Source organism: Balaenoptera physalus, assembly GCF_965194825.1.
Source record: "Balaenoptera physalus genome assembly, chromosome: 2".
Classification (NCBI taxonomy): Eukaryota; Metazoa; Chordata; class Mammalia; order Artiodactyla; family Balaenopteridae; genus Balaenoptera; species Balaenoptera physalus.
Genome location: NC_138883.1, coordinates 179,144,103 through 179,163,597, shown reverse-complemented (window position 1 = coordinate 179,163,597; position 19,495 = coordinate 179,144,103). Strand labels below are relative to the sequence as shown.

Below are 19,495 nucleotides of genomic sequence, written 5' to 3'. Positions count from 1 at the left end.
GAACCTGCGCCCCCTGCATTGGGAGCACGGAGCCTTAACCACTGGACCACCAGGGAAGTCCCAAAATTTTTTAATTATTAAAAGAAGATCTTAGAGACTATCTTCTCAATCCTGCCTTAGGTTGGAAAGACCTTCTTAAGCAGAAGGAAGAAAGCATTCGCCACACAGAAAATATTGATTTGTCCATATAAAAGTTTTCAACTTCTATTTTAAAAATGATACTATTTAAGGAAGAAAAAAAAGGACAAATGACTGACCAGAAGAAATGGTGTTCAACCTAAAATGACCCAAAGGGTTAATACACAAAATACAAATAAAGAAATACTGCAGATAAATAAGAAAATGATAAACCAATAGAATAATGGGGAAAGGATAAGAACAAACAAATCACAGAGGAATAATGGCCATTAAACAAAGGGAAATGTGCTCAATGTTGGTAGTAGTGCAAATTTCACACTTAAGATACCATATTTTCAATGGTACAGATGAACCGGTTTGCAGGGCAGAAGTTGAGACACAGATGTAGAGAACAAACGTATGGACACCAAGGAGGGAAAACCCCGGTGGGGTGGGGATGGTGGTGTGCTGAATTGGGCGATTGGGATTGACATGTATACAATGATGTGTATAAAATTGATGACTGATTAAAAAAAAAAAAAAGAAAGAAAGAAAAGTAGTGCCTAGCACATTATAAATATTCAACAACTACTTTTTATTAACTGAATAAAACTTGAGATCTATGTAACTCTTTCGAAAAAAAAAAAGATACCATATTTTCCCCATCAGATTGGTAAAAATTATAAGAATATAATATTGAATATTGCCAAGAACATGGGGGAAACGATTTTTAATATACTGTCCATGGATTGTTAAGTGGTTTAACACCTCTGGAGGACAATTTGACAACATCCATTAAATGTGTACATCTTTTCTCCTGAAATATTACAAAAGGAACAAAACCAGGGCTTTCATTAAGAGTAGTCTGGTTCATTACACAGTGTAATGTGACACAATGGAAAACTATGCATTAGTTGAAGAGAATTTGGAGGATCTATGTTTATTTATATATACAGATGTATGCACACACACGTATCATATAGAAATACCTCTTCGAGACATTACTTGGTGTAGAAAGAAAGTCACAGAACAATCCATAGGGTATGACAGAATCTGTGATTAAAAAGTAAGGAAAAAAGACAAAACAATATACTTATGTACATACACATTTACTTACGAAGGCACGTAAGTGTTTAACGTCCAGAAAATTCTTGCAGGACACTCATCAAACTGAGAAAGGAAAGGAGACTGGGGGAAGGGGAAGAGCGGGTAGGAAGGGTTTCTTTCCTTTTTCTATCTCTGCAGTTTTATGCACTACTCGTGTAACTAACTGTTTGCTCTCAGAGGAAGAGGAAGTGGTGGAAGTTTACACAGCAAGCACTTCCCCACGTGAGCACGACGCGTGCACTGGGGAGTCGCACCCTCTCCCGCTGCGTGAGGCCCGCCCTTCAGCTCTGCTAACGCTGTTCCCCTGGAGACCATCGCTAAGCAACGTTGCTGACAGTAACAGTGACCCTTGACTGATCGATGGCATCTGGTCTACAAGGAAGGACAAGGGAACGCAGCATCTGATGGGTGCCCACACCCTGGGGCCCCCCGAATGCAGTGACTCTTAAAACAATCTCCCCTGCCCAACTCAAACCTTATTGGGACACACTGGTCAAAAACTAGCGCAAAGCCGGGAGTGAGTCGCACCAGTATTTCAGATTTGCACCAAGCGGGCCAGCTCTGCGTGCTAGAGTCCTTTTTCCATTCTAAATAGCCTATGGTATTTTTCACGACTGACGCCTAAACTGCCACTTTAATCATTCCCCATGTTAGGTGTAATCAACAATATTTTGCATTCAATTAAACTAAGGCATTTTTTGGCGAACGGCAAGGCAGAAAACTTATTTACTACATAAACTGTAGTAAATTTATGGTTCAAATAAATTTTATCTATAATTTCCCAAACCACTACGGAAACTTAAATCATTCGTTTTATATAGTGGAACACAATGTGGGACTATATAAAAACTGAAAAGAAAAAAAAATTTTGTCCAAAGGAGCTGCTTCCAAGTTCACGTCTTGAGAAAAAAAGATTTCTATGTAATTTAAAAAATCAAAATCACTTCCTAAGAAAAACTAATCCTCAGTGTAAATCACAGTAGAAAAACCTCATTCTTTATGGAAAAAGACAAGAAAAAACTTGCCAAAGTGTTAAGTATGGCTCTGCTTGAAATAGCAAAGAACGATACAGGCAAATAGTGCACGTGAGAAGGCCAGTGTTACCTAACACAACACAAAATCACATTTGTGATTCGGCTCTTTAAAAATTAAAGAGCCACTGACTGTCCAGGACAAGACATATCTCCGCTGCTTACAGAAGGGTGTTAATGGGACCAACTCAGCGTGGTCAGTGCAACAAAGCCCATCCCTTTAGGCACACTCTGTGTCACCCCCTCCTCTGAGCGGTCTTAAAAATGCAAGCTACAGCTCCCAACCCCACTCGCATTCTGTTTTAATAATTCTGAGGAGGGTCCAGGAATCTACATTTTTCTAAAGTGCCGATTCTGGGGAACCCCAGAAAAGGGCTTCAAAGGGGCACTGACCACCCCCATCCCACCTTCTAAATCAGGCGAGAAAGAGGGGATTTCACACATACATCCACGCATGAGTTTTTTTCCGTTTCTTGGAAATCTTTAAGTATCACTAAGTCTTACAACTGATAACAACGTGCTTGTTTTAATTGAGTTCTTTAATGACATATATCAACTTCAGAACAGTTTTTACCTCTGGACAGAAAGAAAGAAAATAGAAAAATGGGGGGAAAAAATGAGAGGTCTGAGCAAATACGGGCAAAAAAATTCATAGCTATGATTAAAGTAGAGTGATAGGTAATATGAGTACCATGATATTTTCCACACTTTTCTGTATCTTTAAAATACTTAATTTTTTAAAAAAAGAAATGTAAACGTACGGCATTACTCCAAAATGCAACACAGTACAAAAGCATCAGCACAAGCCGTCAGTACCCGAGAAAGCGGTCCGCCCACGCCCTCCAGTAACGTTTATCCTGAGGCCATGATGGCCCTCACTCTGGTTTCAGAAAGACAAGCCTGTCTGCAGTCGCTTAAAGCAGTGCTGGTTTTCACTGTGAGCTGGACGATTTGTAAGGATGGGAGGAAACGTGCCCCTCCCGGGCTCCATACCTGGGTCGCTCCCCGAGCCTGCGGACAGCGCGGGCATGATGCAGGATGCAGGATGCAGGATGCAGGCTGAGCTGGGCCCTGAGCTGCCAACACGCTCCGTTCAAAGGCGGCAGGGGTGCCAACCCCAAGGCCTGCAGCCACGCTGTCTACCAAGATCTACGTCTCCTGCAGTCCGTTTCTACAAAGAAAAGGAACACATTAAAAATAGAAGAGGCAAGATTACTAAATTGCAACTTTCTGTAACTAATTCAAAATGCTGATTCCAACACGTTATTAGGGAGATCACAATCTTCACAATTTCTTCTACAGACCACAGACAAATATGAAATGGGAGAGTTTTTTATTTCGACGTGGGATTTCTAATTAAAAACATGAAAGTTCTTCGTGAATGTGTCAAGGTTTCCTTAAAGATTTTTACAGTTGGTTTGAGAACCACTGACTGCACAGATGGAGAACTTGAGGAAGCTTTTGTAAGCCAACGTCATTCTAAAATTCCTCCCTTCTGTTAGAATTCAAAACTGTATTCCTAAACGTAGAGCAGAGATTCTCTAAATTGTCAACAACTTATAACTAACTGTAATCTTTCTAAGTAACTCATCCTAATACGACAACTGCCAAGTTCTCTAACTGAAGATTACAAACAACCTTGAAAGAATACTAGAATTGAAGCAAGATATTATTATAGATTTACAGAACTGTTGATAATCTAAACTAAACCTAACAATCCAAGCTAATATATGAAAATAAATTGTTTTAGTAAAAACTAAGCTTTGATGTATCTTGGAAAATATCAATTTTTTAAATAATTATTTTAAGTAACGTTTATCCCAAAATAAGCAGTTAAGGCACTATTGTACAGTAACTAAAAGCAAGGGCTCTAGTGTTTGCTTCATCTCTAATCCTGCTAGCTCTGTGATCTTGGACAAGTTATTTAATCTTATTAAGCCTTAATTTCCTTATATGCAAATGAAGAGAACAGCAATTTAGAACTGTTGGATAATCCAACGAACACCTTGCAAACAATGAATGCTAACTATTACAACTGGTTTTTTTTAATTCAGGTAATGAGATTATAAAATGAAAACATAAAAGTAGCAAGATTAAAATTTACATTGGCCTACACCTAGGAGGACGCCATGTGGTTTAAATTTGGACCACGGCTGCCTAATAACGGAAAATACACCACATTTACATTTTTCAGAAATCAGAAGAACCACACAACATGTTTAAATTCACTTTTTAACGCATTTTCCCCAGTTCTCTATAAAGCAAGTTCGGTGATTTAAAAGCATATTTTAACATATATTAACAAGAAAAACAGATACTGTAAACATCTGAAAAACTGGCTCACTTCAATTCTTAAAGCCTTTAAATTGCTGATTCATATTACAGAATAAAGAAAATGAGCTTGCCAAACTCCTCATGAAAAAATTCAAACTATAAGAGTCTATTAAAGCCTTCTAAATTAGCTTTTTAATTATCAAAGTAAATGTTAGCATAAAAATATTCACCATCAAATAGACTATCTTGGACCAGGCAACCCGGTGCAATGTCTTGAGTTTTGTTTTACGTTACAAAGGTTGACGTAGTTAAAATACACATACAAATTCATACAGAGATCCTCTGTGTTAATTAAAAATATGAGGGCAGTTATTTTAAATACCAAGTGAAAATATAAATCACTAAGCTAAAAATAAGACAGAAAAAGGTAAACCAAGGCTTCATTAGTGCCCATCTCTGAAGCTGTTTTCCCTAATAATTTTAAAAGGCAACTCTGCTTTGTTTTCATAAGTTATCCTAACAATCAGGATTAAGATTCAACTACATAAAGTGCTCCTCGATTCAAACACAAAGAAAATAAAAAACAGACCATACATAATTTAAAAAATGCATTCAATTAGTAAACTTTTGTTTTGCTGCTGAGAAAAAAGGGAAAAACGGTTATAACTTGTAAAGTATATGCACACACATTTCTACCATTAGGAAAAGGCATATATGTAGGTATGTAGGTAGGTATTTATTATAGAGTGTATGTATGTAATTTAAGCTCTTTATACCATAAATCATAATTTGTACGGTACAGATTACCTAACTACAGAAATACACATACTATATAATCTATACCATGCAAACTACAACTTTCTTCAAGCCTTAAAGAACTTACAATGTTTCAATTTCATAAACCACGTACACCATATAAGCCAATTTATGCTTAAAACAAACAAACATCCTATTAATACTAAAACCACCTTATATTTCACATCAAAATATCCTCCTGAGTTGATGCTGCAGCTTTCCACATATGCCATATACAAAAGACTTTACCACAGTATTTCTCATCTTTTATTTCACAATAAACACTCAAGGTTAAGTTTTTTTCCAAAGTTATATTATTTAAGAAATATATGCTACAAGATAATTATCTTCTCAGAACATATACAAGTATATTAATAAAAAAAAATGGTTTGATAAAATCCCAACCAGGAAAATGGTTAATATTCTGTGGAACGAAGCAGAGTTGCTGGGTTTAACTTTCAAACTGAGCTAAATTTCTGTAGTAATCATGTTATTTTCTTTGGCTAAACTTATTTAAAATGCTTTGGAATTTGTCAGAATCCAGCCATGATTATTACTGACTGTTGTATGGAATCGATTTACTACAACACAAAAATACCAGCTGTTACAGTACGTCCTGAGAGGGATTACCGAATATTCTTAAATTGAAGTTCAATCCATCTTTCCATAAAAAAGAGAGCAGCCCAAACGCCAGGAACGAAACTACAGTGTCAAGTGCACCTGAAGCATTTACAATCCCCAATAGAACTATTACAACCCTCCTTTAAAAGGGCTTATTTTTGAAATTTCATTATTCCAGTCATACCGTGCTTCTATATATCACACTGTATCAGGTTCTTCTGGCATCCGTCATATGGAAACAGTGAACTATGTGAAGGTCTAGAACCTACAATGTTCAGTTTCTACCCGCCCTGGGCAACCCTTAGGGCTCCCGAGGCACTCATGACATCTAGTGGTCAACCACAGAAGTGCAAGTGTCTGTAGCAGAAAGTTTTATGAGTTTTCCCTAAAAAAAAGAAGTCTTAATTGCACCCAGTGAAACAGCCATCTGCAAAAACTTTTATTAATGTGTGTGCGCGCACACACACACACACACACACACACACACACTCCTGCTGTATATCTCCTCCACTATCAATGCTTCACTTCTGACAGCACATGTGGTTTTCCACACCCCAGGCAGATCTGTGACACCAGCTGGGCGACCTACAATTAAACTCAGTTCTGACACTGTCTACCTCGAGATAGGGCCAGATACCACAAGGTAAGGGCTCAGCCCCAAAAAACTGGCCCCCTTCTGATGTCACCTGCAAACCCAGGTTGTCACCTGTGCTTCTGATGGGCTGACTACAAATCAGAGTTTCCCCCAGCTCCCTCAGCTTCACTGAATTTGCCCGAGGGGCTCACAGAACTCAGGAAAACATTTACTTATTAGGTTACTGGTTAACTGTAAAAGGAAATGAGGAGGAACAGCCAGACAGAAGAGCTGCACAGGGCGAGGTGGAGCTCCCACCCCTTCCCTGGGAGCCGCCCTCCCCCAAATCTCCACGTGTCCGCAACCTGGAAGCTCTCCAGACCCTAGGCTTCTGGGGTTTTATGGAGGCTTCGTCACACGGGCATGGTTGATTAAACCACTGGCCCACTGGTGCCTGAACTCAACCTCCAGCCCCCGCTCCCCTCCCTGGAGGTTGTGGGGTGGGACTGAAAGCTCCAACCCTCCAATCAAGGTTGGTTGCCCTGGCCACCAGCCCCCCCCCCCACCCCGTCCATAAGGGCTTCCGGAAAGTCACCTCGTTAACATAAACAAAGGTATGGTTGAAAGTAGTTAGGAAAAACAAAAGACCCCTTTGTCACTCTTATCGCTTAAGAAATTCCAAGGGTTTTGGAAGCAGAAAGGGTTACACAGAACGCCAAATATATATTTATTATAAATCACAATATTTCACACACACGCACGAGGTTAACACAGATGAATGAGAAATCAGGTACTGGACCTTATTTTCCAAATTCACGCCCTCTCTATTTGGAAGAGTATTCAAGAATATGAAAACTTCTAATTAACTGTCATCATAAATAAACTAATAATCATAGTAACATCCCATCATTTCAAGGGAGTAACTGCCCAGTAATCCAACTGTAGATTATTTCATGAGCTACACATACTCTCAACTTACACTTTCAAAACCTAATAGAGCAACAACACACACACACAAAGAGTAAACCTTTTTTTTAACCAATCTGACATTAAAAAAAAAACTCTACCTGAAAGATGCATGAGTTGTATTAGCCAATGCAAGCAGCAAACCTTCATAAATTATAATTGTTAGAAAACACAGGAAGCAATGCAGGTAGGTGGCATCAATCTGCTTACAGAAAATGGTATTTAAACCTTTTATACCATCAGTTCTCAAAGTTTGGTCTGCAGACACCAGTGGTCTCTGAGATCCTTTCAGAGGCGTCCCTGAAGTCAAACTATTTTCATAAAACCATCAAGATGTTATTTGCCTTTTGCAATGTGTGGACATTTGCACCAATGATGAAAAGTACTGGTGGACAAAACCATGGGTACCTTAGCACAAATCAAGATAACAATACCCAATGGAAACTATTCATCCTAGTTAATTCTTCACTACCAAGCAGTCTCATTTAAAAAAAAAAAAAAAAAAAAAAAAAGACGGAAGGGCATTGACTTTAGAACGTCCTGAATGAAGTAGTAAAATTAGTAATAACTGACTCTTAAGGCATTGCTAATGATAAAGCATAAACACTCAAGCAAAAAAACAATTTTATAAAACCTGTGTCCACTAGAGGTGGTCCTCGCTTTGCAAGGCACCGTGTTAACCGAAATGCGAGCATCCTGAAACCAGTTCCCGCTCTGAGCAGGTCCACCAGCTTCCCAAAACCCACAGACTCTTCCAAGATCAGTGGTGATATGAGCAAATGTGATTTTTTTTATGTTGTGTCAACCTGTGGATAGTGAACCAATATTTTTGAAATTATCAATGCATAATATTTTAAAAAATGTGTGAATAAAAGATCCATTCAAAACACAGGATAGACCAACAGATTTGAAAGTTCCAATATGATACGTCTGTTGATGTATTTTCAGATTCCATACTGCAACACTGAAACTACCACATGTCGAGTTGTGATGCACAGTTGACCCTTGAACAACAACGGGTTTGGTCTGCATGGCTCCACTTATACACAGATTTAACAGGACTACAGGATCCGCAGCTGACTGAATCCATGGATACAGAAGGCCAACTACAAGTTATAAGCGGATTTTCAACTTCATGAACGGTTATCGCCCCTAATCCTCACATTTTTCAAGGGTCAACTGCAGTAACAAAGAACCTCTACAATTAACTGAACAGGTTACTGAAATACTCCTCCCTTTTCCAACTACAGATCTGTGTAAGATTGGTTTTTCTTCATATCCTTCAACTAAAATATAGAGCAACAAATGAAAAGTATACACATCTGAGAATGTAACTGTCTTCTATTCGGGCAGGCATTAAAGGAATTTCCAACTCACTCATGTTTTTGTTTTCAGAAAATGGTTATTTTTCATAAAAACATGATTTATGTTAACATATAACAAGTTTAATATTGTTCTTTTTAAGTGAATTGGAACGACTTTTTAAATTTCTGTTTTAATTTCCAATACGGTAAATATCAACATAACACACATAAGCAAAACACTTCGGAGTCTTCAATAATTTTTAAGAGTCTAAAAAGGTCCAGAGACCCCAAAGTTTGAGAACTGCTGTCTGTGGCCATAGCAGGCACAAATGTTCTACAAAAGGCAGACAGTAAACATTTTAGGCTTTGTGGTCTCCAGGCGCAACAGAGACAATATGCAAATGAGTGGGTGTGACCCTGTTCCCACAGTATTTTATTTCCAGGAAAGTAGAGGGTCAGATTTGCTGACACCATACTGTACATTACACCCTATCTGCCAGTGACTTAAGGGTCCAAGAGTAGCATGCTTTCCAGCAACTTCTTTATTGGTTATTCTTTAAATATTCAAAGAAAGTTCAAATTTTTGTCAATTTTCTATTATGCAGAAATGTATGCAAAATAACAGATACAGAATTTTAACCTATGCAATTCCTAATCATAAACAAAATCACATTTCAACATTGTCTATTCCAAGAATCTTAGACTCTGTCAGACAATAAAAAAATTGTCTACAATTTCTGTCTACACACAGACAATAAAAAAATATGCTTACAACTGGCAATGCATTAGAGTGCCATATGTACAAAAATATGCTTTATACAACCAAACGCAGAAAAGCCTGGATTTCAAAAAAAGGGGACAATTACAAAAAATTAAAACCTCTCACATTTTACAAACTCACCAGGGTTCAATTATTATGTAATACAAAACTTACATATCACAAATGGAAAGGAAAAAAACCAAAGCGACAGAAAAGAGGACGCCCATTGAAAGAATTTTATAAACCTCTGAAGACTTCAAAGAGGAAATGAGAGAAACACTGCTTCGTAACCCCCAGGTTAGGAGACTCGGGCTTCAAGGCTGCCAGGAAAGCCGCCGGAGCCCCGGGACCCGAGGACCGCACCTGCCGGGAAGGCACGCTGACCCCCGTGCATCAGCATCAGGGCTTGCGAGGCACGCGCCACGCCCCTCCTCACCTGCCCCTCGCCGGGACGCCCAGGTGTAAGGAAGCACCTGGCGCTCACCGGCCGTGACCCCACGCCAGACGACCGGAACCACCGCCCGCGAGCAGTGCGCCGCGACCCCGTGCTTATTCCCAGAGGTCCTCGAGGAAACTCAGCAGCCTCTCCAGTGCTGCGCACGGCCTCAGCCCCGCGGTGAAACCGCTCTTCTGACAACGACCTTTTCTCGCCATATTTATCTTCTACCACCCACTGCTAAAAAGTCCTGGACAGTCGTCAAGATTACACTATCAACCATGAACGAACCACTTGTTTGTTGTATTTAAACTCTTTCCTCTATTTGATGGGGGCAGGGGAGAATGGTAACTTCTGCATTCCATTTTCCTCGACTAATTCTCGGTTCCAGATCCTCCCCAGCAATCCACCAGCATCCCCTGAAGTCCTCTCTACTGAAGAAACCGATCATTTCTGATAATTAAGATACATAGATGTAATTTTGCATCTTTGTTGGGCTTACAATCCCCCACTAGATCTCCTTGAGGATGGAGCCTGTATCATCCTATGTCCTCAAAACTGCATCACGGCCCCCAGTCGGAAGTGCGTCTGTATGTGACCAACTCCGACCTGCCAAGAGCTCTGACCTGATCCTTCAAGGTCAGCGTAACCTCATCATTTTACTCACGGGGAGACAGCGCAGCCTAATGAAGAGAGCGCAGATTTGGACACAGGACAGACCTCGGATGAGAGCCCAGCCCTGCCTTCCTGACTCCATGGTCTTGGCCAGACGATTTAATGAAATGAGAGTACATGCAACGACGTAAGTAAAACACCTAACCCATAGGAGCTAATCAACAGATGACAGCTTTTACGAATACTTTTCAACCACATTTTCATCACTCTCTACTTCTCACGTCCTCTAATCTAGCAAACCTTTAAAGGTCCTATAGTGAAAAGAATACAGGCTTCGGTGGGAGACAGTCCAGTCTCCTGATTCTACCACTTACTACACACACAACTTACAAGACATGAGACCTTGGGAAACCAAATAAAACAATTAAAAGAAAACACACACACACACACACACACAAATGTGAGCAACAGATAACACCGAATGCACCCAATTTCCCAGACATCAGGTTAAAAACTCAACGTTTCATTTAATTCTCACAATAATCTCATCACATAAGGACTATTATCATCGTCTTACAGACGAGGAGACTGAATTCTAAGCAACTTGCTCTAAGCCACAGCTTGGAGGGATTCTCACATCAGCATGATTGAATCCACGGCCCACGCTGGTAACCACACTCCACAGCGCTGCCTCTTCACTCTCATTTAATCCCACCCAGTCAGTTCCCTCTGGTGTCAAGTGGAAATCATTTCTCTGATTCATTACGTCTTGTGATGACCAAATGAGACATACCTGAGGCACTGGGAACATAACAGATGCTCAAATATTAGCTTCCCCACTCTCTCAGTCTTTTGCTTGATATCCTTCTTTTATTTTATCCTCTTTATTTACAAGTAAGAAAACTACGCATTTCAGATCCACATCCTCTAGCTTGCTCTTGGGCCACCAGACTTCATGCCTTCTCCGGCGGACCCCTGATGCCTTGACCAGTAACACGAAGGAAACAGGTTTGCTACTTCCGGGAAGGTGCACTTAAGAGCCACCGTGAGATTCAACGCCTCGCCTTTCACAGCTGTCCAGCGTTCCAGCTGCCTGACAGAGGACGTCGTGGACAGTGCCCCCTGCCAACACGTGATGGACGCACCGTGTGAGCAAGAGATGCGTATGGTGCTGGAGCCGTTTGCTACTGAAGCTCAACCTAGCCCCTCCTGACAGATAAACTGATCGTGTACACAAATCACTGGTATAAGTTTTAAATAACACAAATCATGTAAGCATTTACACACTGTTATTTACTGGGTACTAATAAATATTGTGTGGTTCAACACAATAGTTGCTTAGAATGTAGCCTACTAAAAACATCTGTAATGAATCTGGACATTTATAAACATGACTTCATAGGTTTACGGACAACAGAAATCATGCGAACTGTCTACTTTCATCAGTTTCTCAGGCCCTAAAACAGAACCATCAAAAAATAAGCTTCCCAAATATCAATTCTTATTTGCAAAATATTAATTACGTCATGCTACCAACATTAACTGTATTTTCTAAGTAAGGACAGGCCCAAAGAGTGAAACTAAATGTAATACACAATAGTTAATGCATATTTACATATGTATTTTTTAAAGCTATCATAGATAGTGACAAAAGCAAATATCTAATTCAAAAGCCCTGTTCATTTATAATACAGACAACTTTGTACTAAATTCTCCTCCACGGTGGTCTTAATACTCTTAAAGGAAACCCTCACCTTCTTGCACATGAGATTTTATTCAAGTCCCTACACGTCCTATTTTCTTACATACTCATCTACTTTATTTATTTATTTGGGGGGGCATTTCCACAAATGAAGTAATTTTATTCACTCAGGTTGTAACTAAATGCTTCAGGAAACAATGATGTCAGTTTCAATGTATTGAAAAATAAATAGTAAACAGTATGTATTTCAGTTTTTAAACAAGGAAATTAGTTAATTTTATTTACTAATAAAAATAAAAGAAGCCTCTAACCTAAAGTACAGCCTGATCATTTACTTTCTCTAGAAAGAAACACAAATTGGATTTTTTTTTAACATAAAAAAACTCCTCTACCTGCTGGCGCTACAGAGATTTCCCCAGTTACTGACTGATTTTGGTAGATCTGCATCACCACTGCAAGCCTGACGTCATCTACTTTAATGACATCCAAAGCTGAAAGCAAAGAGAGTAACCCCCGTAAGAATAATTCAAAACCCTGACGTTACATTGTACAGAAAAACGGTGAGTCCTATATTGATGAAAAGGGTATCTGTTCTGTACTGGCCCTTCAGGTACTAAATAGCAGAGAATCTCACACTCAGAGTCAGTTATACCCAAGGGTAATTAACTTTGAGTATTTCATTGTTCATATACCTTTTAATGTGATTTTCTTCAACTACCTCAATGTTTCAACCATCAATATTAGTTGCTGGAATCTACTGACTATAATTTGTAAATTTTTAATCCGCATATCATAGCTCTGAAAAGGATTATTTTCATTTCCAGAATGAAATGAATGAATAGAAAAGAGAAAAAGCTAACATTTCCAAAGTTTCCCGTGAAGAAGGAACAAAAATTAAGTTGCTAAGGGAAGTAACATGCCAGTCATTGTTCAAAAACCATGGGAAACGTTTACACAAAAGAACATTCCACAGGACTCTGCAAAGCCTTTGAGGGGACTTGTGGGCACACTGTCTTGTACTAACACACTCTGGAAGATACGATGTGACAAGGAGAAACTCACTTTATGATCCGTTTATGTCAAGAAATCGCAGGGTTAGAAGAGGAATCTGAAAAAACAGCACATGCAGAGACAGAAAAAAAAACTAAAGGCCACGTGAGACCGGCTGTGAGACGCTTCCTACTCTCACGCGCCGTTGAGGGCACAGGCCCGGGCAGAAAAAGCAAATGACACAGACTCTGAGCACACGGGCACAGCTCCCGGGCGGCCTCCGTGGGTCTTTCCCCAAACGGCATCTCAGTGGCTCCCTGGGCGGCCCCGTTGCAGAATCTCCCCACAAACCCCACCCCGACGTAATGTCTCTTCTTCACGATCGTCGCAGTCTAATCACTATGTGTGTTTCATTTATCTGGTCGGCTGTCTGTCTTTGCTGCTAGAATGTCAGCCACGAGAGGCAGGGACTTCTGCCTGTATCGCGCCCTGAATCCCTAGCGTCTGAGGATAGAGCTTGCCGTAGACAGTAAGAGGTGGCTCCCTAGGGTTTGCTGAATGAACGAAAGGATGAAGGAGTCAACAGTGAACCCACTACCAATTCCTGCCATGATATTTTGTTGGTTTGTTTTATTTTTATTTTATTTTATTTTTTATTGGAGTCTAGTTGGTTTACAATGTTGTGTCAGTTTCAGGTGTACAGACAGTGAATCAGCTACACGTATACATATACCCACTCCTTGTGAGATTCTTTTCCCATATAGGTCATTACTGAGCGGAGTTCCCTGAGCCACACAGTAGGTCCTTAGTAGTTATCTATTTTATATACAGTAGGGTGGGTATTATATGCCTCTGCCCACCCGCTTCCTACTCCTCCTGCCCAAAGGAGGGAGAGCTGCGAAGCCCACTTATCATGATGTAAAACACTTACTAGATCAGAGTACGCAGATTCCCTACCAATCAAAGGTACTAAAAGGTCAGCATCTATGCCCAGTGCCCGCGGGCACTTCCGGCTCCCCGCTCGCCCCAGCGTCCCTACCCCGAGGCAGGCAGGCCCTGCAGGTGCCAGGGCCCTGCCAGGGTGCACTGTCTCCCCACACTTGCACCGGGCACACACCTGCTTTCTCACACAGACTTCCACTGATCTGGGCCTTCAGCACAATCCAAGGGCCTGGCCCCTCTTCCTCCCTGAGGGGAAGGCTGGCCAGCTCGTCTGCAGTGACCTCTCTCTCCTCCCAGGGAGAAGCTACCTCACCCAAGAATGCTGGCCTCTTCAACCACTGAGCATGCTTGAAACTTTTTCTGATAAAGAAAAAAAGAAAACCTAGAAAACTTTTTTAAAAGTTTCTATTTAAAATGTAGCAGTGTTCACCACATACCCATCTCCCAGAGTCTCAAAAGGAGAGGTGGAAAATGCCAGAGAGCCTCAAATGAAGTACAGTAAACCAAGCCTTTGTGCCTCTGTGCCATCTCTCACAGGGTGTAACAGGACCTAGTACCTGTACCCCCAATCCTAAGCTTTCCAGATTCTATGCCCTTGAGCATCTGTCCCCTGAGGCCACTGTGGAGAGACGCTTGCTGATGTACGTACGGACGCACAGGAAAGACACCTGCTACCTACGCCCAAGTACTTCGGAGCAGGGGCGGGGCACACAGGGCAAAACGTTACCCACTGTTGGGCCTAAGGTAGACTTATGGGTATTCACTGTACTATTCTTTCTACTTTTCTGTATGTTTGAAGCTTTTTGGTAAAGTTTTGTTTGTTGTTTGTTTGTTTTCGCAAAACCAACCCACCAACCATGTAACCAGCTTCCCAGAGCTCTGTGTGTCTCTCTCTGGGACCCCACTCAGCAAATGCACTGATGGGCGAATTGCTCTGTCCCCACCTCCAACCCCCAGCATCATCTGTCTAAGATGCTTAAAGGATCGTGTTACTGCTCTAAAAAAAACGATCTGATGACTCAACGGCACGTTCATGATAAAGTTTAAATTCCAAAAATGATACCTGCCCTCTGTTCTTACTAGTTTCTTTCACGGCAGAAATCACATGGACACCCTCTCTCAAGTTTTCTATGAAACAACCCTGAACACACCTGCCTCTGTTATTTCCTGCCTCTGTGGACTTGTTCGCTCCAGGTCTTCTGCCCGCTTCAAAACATGGGTTTAATCAAATATCCGTCATCACACGGCCTAGTGGTGACCAGTGTGAACAAAAAGGACCACCGTATAAGGGACAAGAAAGTCTGAAGTACACATTTATACATTCTCTTATTCAAACCTGTACATTACTCTTCAGCAATTCCTTTCTAATTCAGCAGAGGGTGCCATAATTTCACTTTTAAAAAAGAAAATTTAAGTCTTATTAACAAAAGCAACTTGCAAGACTTCAGCTCTGTTGCAAGCCCTAAAAATTATATTTCTAATAAATTAGAAATTTGAAAATGAAAATAAACATCCAACATTGATGTAATGTGAACAAATGTCTTTCTTTCCCGTTTAAGAAAGAAACCGCATGATAATCCACCAAAATTCTAAGTGTTTATACCCTCTGAACCAACAGCTCAACTTGTTAGTAGGAATTTACCCGAAGAAATAAACAAGTATGCAACAATGGATCAATCAATTTACAGTACAATACACGGGGGAAGAGGTCCAGGTTTCCAAGAACAGTATCTTCACTGCAGTCACTGCTTCACTCACAGCGTCAACGTGGGTCTGACTCTAATGCACAGGGTCCTGGCTCCAGTGTGTCTGCACTGACAGGCGGGCACCAGCCCACCACCTCTGCATCCACACCCTGGTGGTTTGTTTCACTTCGTGTCTTCCATCTGCAGTTTCCTAAACTAGTTCCTAATCCATTTTTAGTTTTGGTTTTGCAATTCCAGCACTTTTGCAACAGTTACACAAAGTAGACCAGGCAACTGTGTCCACTTGACTGTTCAAGACATCACTTCCCGATTACTAAAAAGAGATACTTTTGCTATGTCCACTCCTGTGTGGATTGTCCTCAATTGCACTGTAATCTCTCTGGATTAAAAAAATGTGACAATGTCTCAGAAAGATTCTTTTCACTCTCCCCTAAACCACTTGTGAACATTTCTAAAACCATTAATTTCACAAAGGAGCCAAGATCTCTAACAGAAAAATCGCAGCTGTATAGATTCTGAAAATCTCGCTAAACATGTCTTGCAGTTCAAGGGCGGTCTTTCCTGCTTGTCTTGTGGTTCAAGGGCTGTGTTTCTTTGCCCTAATCCCTGAAGAGTAAATTGCTATAGACAGGAAAGAGGGAAGGAACCAGCCCGATAAAATAAAAAGTTACCATTTGGAAAGCAATGACATTGTTGTAACAGACGTTTCAGGGAGGGAGGGATTACCTAAAACCATTGGGCATCTGCTCTTAAGTACTAATTTTGCAAGGCTATGACGAATACAACTAGCAAAATAGTACTGAATCATCCTGAGCAAATATCTGATCTTATCTTTTTAAATATCAAGGATTCCTAGATTTATTATACCTTAACTAGTAAATAAAAAGAGAGACTGGGGATATAATTCCTTAATACTTACCCACAGAATTACCCTGGGTGGAAATCATGAGTATTTTGCAAAGAACCACAGAAAACATTTATCTCAAAATGAAAACTGGGCAGACTGTATTGGACTGAGTCACTCTGCTGCCCATACTCTCACCGGGTCTCCCAACCACAAGGGCAGGAACGGCCGAGGAAGAACGAGGTGAAACCTGCTGTCAAGGTCATCAACAGCAGAGTGCTGGCTGGGGACCTCGGTGCCCCGCCCCGGCACACAGCCAGCGCGGGAGGACCTCGGGGAGCAGCGCGGAATGTACACAGAGAAGCCTGTACAAAAGTAAGGGGGCCACGCCTGAGGCCCCCATAAATTGCTACGTATCGCAGGTTGGAAAACAACTGAATGATGGTGGGAGACAGGGAGGGGCGGGGCGGGGTTGGGTTCCAGCGGGAATCTGCAACCAAACAACAAACATGAACTTGTTGCAACACGGAATCCAGAGAGTACTGAACTTTTAGCACTTCCCCTTTTTATTTGCAAATGATGGTGCTCATTTGAACGCAGTGCAAAGGTACTTGGAAAAAAACGTATAGGAAAGAGGTAGGAACTCATTTTCTCCTAATTCTACAAATTATTACTGAAATGCTTGTTCCTGGTCGATTTTAATCAGCTAACAAAATTCTGATCACAGAGCATCCCGACCCAGAGAAATACCTCGTACCTCATGAACAACCAGAAACATTTCTGCGTGTCGCTAGCTAAATCCCAGAAAGTTTGTAGAGAAGCGCTGGAAGTAGGAGAAGAGAGGGAAGAGACAGTAAGTGGGACATTCCAGCCCAGGAACGTCACCTCTTTCAGGACGAGTGAAACGTCACCCGGTACACACTCTGGCATTGACGGAAGACCCCAGCCACGGGAACCGGGCCTGACCAAGGTCCAGAGGGCACAAGAACTGAGAACAATTCGGGGAAGAGCCTGTCTAGACGGGGACAGGAGGGCAGCGGTGGCTCCCGGGGCAGGAGAGGAAGGTGAGGGCCCAGGTGGGCCGCTGAAGACGAACCAGGGACAAGGGCAGACACCCCGCAACTCCAGACCTCTGCAGATGCTGCCACCAAACCACGGGGACTGCGGTCCTCCAGACGGTTTCTGCCACTAAAACGCCCACAGCGTCCTGAGTTCTTAGTTATCTTTAAAAGAAAAGCCTACTGACTCTTAAGGATTCCAGTAACAAACACACCAGAGAAATATTCTTCAGCCAGGATTCTACTCCTAAGAATTTTCACTGTAAACATAATTCACGTGTGTGCAAATATATACGTACAAGGAAACTTCCTAAGCATCACTGATGACAAAAAACAAAACAAAAAAAAACCTAAAATGTCCATCAATCAGGCAATGGTTTAAAAAAAATGAATGAAAAGTGGAACCAGGAGGGAGGGTGGGATATAAAATGGGAATAAATTTTTAGACTATGTTTTTTAATTTTTTTAAATTTCACAAGTACTTATTCAGTTCTTGTATAATTAAAAACAGAAAAAATCATACATACTATGGCAATCTTTCAAAATTTCACAATTCCATTGTGGGTCTCAAGGCCTATTTAATCTATCATAGTACTTAAACATTTATGTCAGTATCTGTGTGACTTTCCCCTCCATGAAATTATAAATTTCTTAAGAAATATAAATTCTATTCCACAATGGCTGGCACAGAATGGCTGGCACAGAGATGCTCATTAAATGTATGCTGAGTGGACAAATGAGCAAGTACATGTGTGACCTAAGGTTACCGGGGCAACCACAGCCGGCTAAGGTGGTGACTGGAAGTTCTCCGAGCTATGTCAGCCTGACCAACAGGAAGGATACAGATGGTTCTCAAGAAACTGTATACATTTCAAAAAGCTCCACAATCCTGTAGGAGGTTCTAGGTTCCCTAGATGGAATTTATCCCTCACCAAGACCACCCACTTAGATTAAAAACTAAGTGACTCCATGGTGTTAAAAAGCAGCAAATACGGTTCAGTGTTTCATGTCATGGCACAGATTGGAAATATTTTTCTGATGCCTGCAAGTCTGCTCTTGGTGAAACAAATCAATTACACTTTCTTTATATCCTATAATTATGATCAGGAAACTGAAATACAAAGTATTAGGGAAGATATTAAATCCAGAATTTATATAAAACTCCCAGAGAAAATGTGCTCAGATTTTTTTTCATGAGAAACCTAAGCTTGTTTCTGTGAACAAGCTTTTTTTTACACTGAGTTCTGTGCTTGTTGATGGAGCCCAGATGAGCTCTTCAGATTTCAGATGGAGTCCTATCAACAGTAAACTTTGTTCACACGAGGTAACACATTCAAAATCATTTTTACTGTCATTCAAAAAGTTTAATTGGATTCCACATCTCCTATTCTTTCATGCATCTGTGACTTTAATGGACTTCAAATCCAATCAAACTTCCCTAATACAGACTACAGGCTCTGGTTGACAATGATGCTGTGTCACTGTGGGTTCCTCGACTACAACAAACATACCATCCTGGTGGCGGTGTGGACATGGCAGAGGCTGTGCATGTGGGGGGCCAATATCTGCACCTTCCACCCAATTCTACTCTAAACAGAAAGGGTCTGAAGAATAAAGTCGATTTTCAAACATTCTTCTCCTTCAAACAGGAAA

General features: G+C 41.0%; 1 protein-coding gene and 1 long non-coding RNA gene across 4 annotated transcripts in view; one reads left to right on the top strand and one right to left on the bottom strand.

Moving 5' to 3' along the window:
* Positions 1-19,495, top strand: part of LOC309654645 — a 619,568-nt gene that overhangs the window by 528,402 nt on the left and 71,671 nt on the right. The gene's annotated exons all lie outside the window — the stretch shown is intronic.
* Positions 1-19,495, bottom strand: part of MPP7 (MAGUK p55 scaffold protein 7) — a 261,809-nt gene that overhangs the window by 203,741 nt on the left and 38,573 nt on the right. For all 3 annotated transcript variants that reach the window (XM_082448953.1, XM_082448952.1, XM_082448955.1), the window contains one exon: positions 3,249-3,426. In XM_082448953.1, coding sequence (XP_082305079.1) covers positions 3,249-3,285 — 37 coding nt within the window. In that variant the 5' untranslated portion in view covers positions 3,286-3,426. The remainder of the gene's footprint in view (positions 1-3,248; positions 3,427-19,495) is intronic.